Raw genomic sequence first — 2,118 nt, 5'->3', positions numbered from 1 at the left:
CCACGGCCGACTTCCGCACTGCCAAGTACTGGCCCGCCGAGTGGCACCAGAGGAACTCATATCTGTACCACAAGGCCTTCACCGGCTGCGAGCAGGCTGAGCGTGGCCGGGCCGAGGCCAAGGAGCTGGCCGAACATGCCGCTGCCACCGCCCAGCACGCCCAGCAGGACTCCACATCCGCCCTGGGCCAGCGCCTGCAGGACATACACTTCTGGAAGGCTGAGCTCCAGAAGGAGATAGAGGACCTAGATGCCGAGACTGGCCTGCTGGCAGCCCAGAAGCTGCGGCTGGAAAGGGCACTCGATGCCACCGAGGTGCCCTATGCCATTGCCACCGATAACCTGCACTGTCGGGAAAGGAGGCAACCCCCAGATCTCGTCAGTGATGAGGTGGAGAGGGAGTTGCTGAAGGTAAGGATGATGTTAGGTCGTTAAAAGTTGTTGGCAGCCCTCTCTTAGTTCTGCTTTGGTCTCTAAAATGATGAACAGCTTGGTCAGTAGGTGATAAATGCAGCTCATGAAGGTATCTTCTGGCAATGCACAGAGGCCTAATGCCCTTTCCTGGCAGCCTGGACTCTCTCTGACACTCCTAGGTTTAAGAAGGATTATTTAAAATCCTTCTTCTGTTTAAAAGGTATTTAAAATCACATAAGTATGACTAGAGGAGACCAGATCCCCCTTCTCAGACCAGATCCAAACAAAATAAACACACAGGTTTCTTGAACCAAGGTGGGCATCCTATTCTGGCATTAAACTTCTTCCAGCCTCCACTTGGCTTAAAGTCCCCTCATCTCTGCAGGTTACACTTTAAAAATCCAGTACCCAATAAGCAGACTATTCAGGACCAGTGCAATGCTCCTTGCCTGTTTCCATGCTCAAGCTGTCCAAATCTGGCAGTCTCTGACATTACCTTTTACAGCTGAGTCGGATGGCATAGTCGTGCCAAGGTTCGTGATGAGGTGGTGATCCAATGCTGTACTACAGTGTCTCAACACAAACCATCATTTTAAACATCCTGCAGGACAGCACAACGAACAGTACAACGTAGTCATGTGACACCTGCACGAGATGATAGCTTCAGGCAAGAGGGGAGACACAGACAGATGGTATTTCTGACAGTGTGACTTCAACAAACCTGAGACTCTCTAGAAATTTGCTTGCTCCTTTTCCTCCCATAGAGGACTCTTTACTCCAGCTGACACACTGTGATCTGTCACTGAGATCCAACACTGCATGTAGATTAACTTCAAAGCTGATGTAATTATTTTGGCTGCACATGTTACAGAGAACAGATTCTGGGTCATTTTTCATTCTGGAATGATACATGTTCTAGTATCCCACAAATAAATTAGTGATTACTTGCTTGCAGCCTCAAATATACTGTGAAAGTTGATTCATGATGAGTTACTGATGATTAATATTTGTTATTAGAAAAATATTGAAGAGAGTTACATAGTTGATGGCGTGACAGGATTTAGCATGACAGGATTTAGCAACAATTTGAATAGGAATTCTGTACAATAGCTGAATTGTAACCAATATTTGAGAGGATGTGTGTAGGATATTTCAGTATGTGTAGGATATTTCAGTGTGTATAGGATATTTCAGTGTGTGAATTGTTACAAAATTCAGATTACAGAAAATAATTTATTTTCATCAGCTGCTGATGTTTTTGAGAAATTGTGAAATGTAAGATTTACCAAAAAAAAAAAATTTCTGGCAGGATTCCTCTCCTGTATTTCTTTCTTCCTGATCTCAGAGAATAGTTTGCTCATTGCTCAGAAGTCCATCTGTTGCTGCTGCTGCTAATTCTTCACCTGAAATTGTGATTGTGTGCTTGTGACGACAGATCGTCAACAGCCAAGTAGGATGTCATCAAAAAAGAATTATGTGAGTTCAGATGAGGCGTGTATACCAGCAGCAGATGGACTCTTGAGAAATGAAGATTTTGTTGCCATGCCAATGACCTTTGCCGTGCAGAAGGAAGAAGAGTACATAATATCAGAGGAAATCCTTCCCATTTGCACAGAGGAATAGATTTTATGGCACGAATATTTGCAAACTATGTTAAAATGTGCCCTCTGTGGCTTTGCCAGCTCTTTAAGCTGCAGCTGTACTC

At 44.7% G+C, this 2,118-nt stretch overlaps 1 protein-coding gene across 1 annotated transcript in view; it reads left to right on the top strand.

The window, feature by feature from the left end:
- Window positions 1–5: 5 nt before the first annotated feature.
- Window positions 6–2,118, top strand: part of TEKT4 (tektin 4) — a gene marked incomplete at its 5' end in the record, with an annotated part of 13,020 nt that continues 10,907 nt past the window's right edge. Inside the window, one exon of the mRNA XM_010293832.1 lies at window positions 6–410. Coding sequence (XP_010292134.1) covers window positions 6–410 — 405 coding nt within the window. The remainder of the gene's footprint in view (window positions 411–2,118) is intronic.

The sequence above is a fragment of the Phaethon lepturus genome, unplaced genomic scaffold (assembly GCF_000687285.1).
Source record: "Phaethon lepturus isolate BGI_N335 unplaced genomic scaffold, ASM68728v1 scaffold37100, whole genome shotgun sequence".
Classification (NCBI taxonomy): Eukaryota; Metazoa; Chordata; class Aves; order Phaethontiformes; family Phaethontidae; genus Phaethon; species Phaethon lepturus.
Note: the sequence above shows the minus strand (reverse complement) of the source record. Positions and strands in the feature narration are given on the sequence as shown.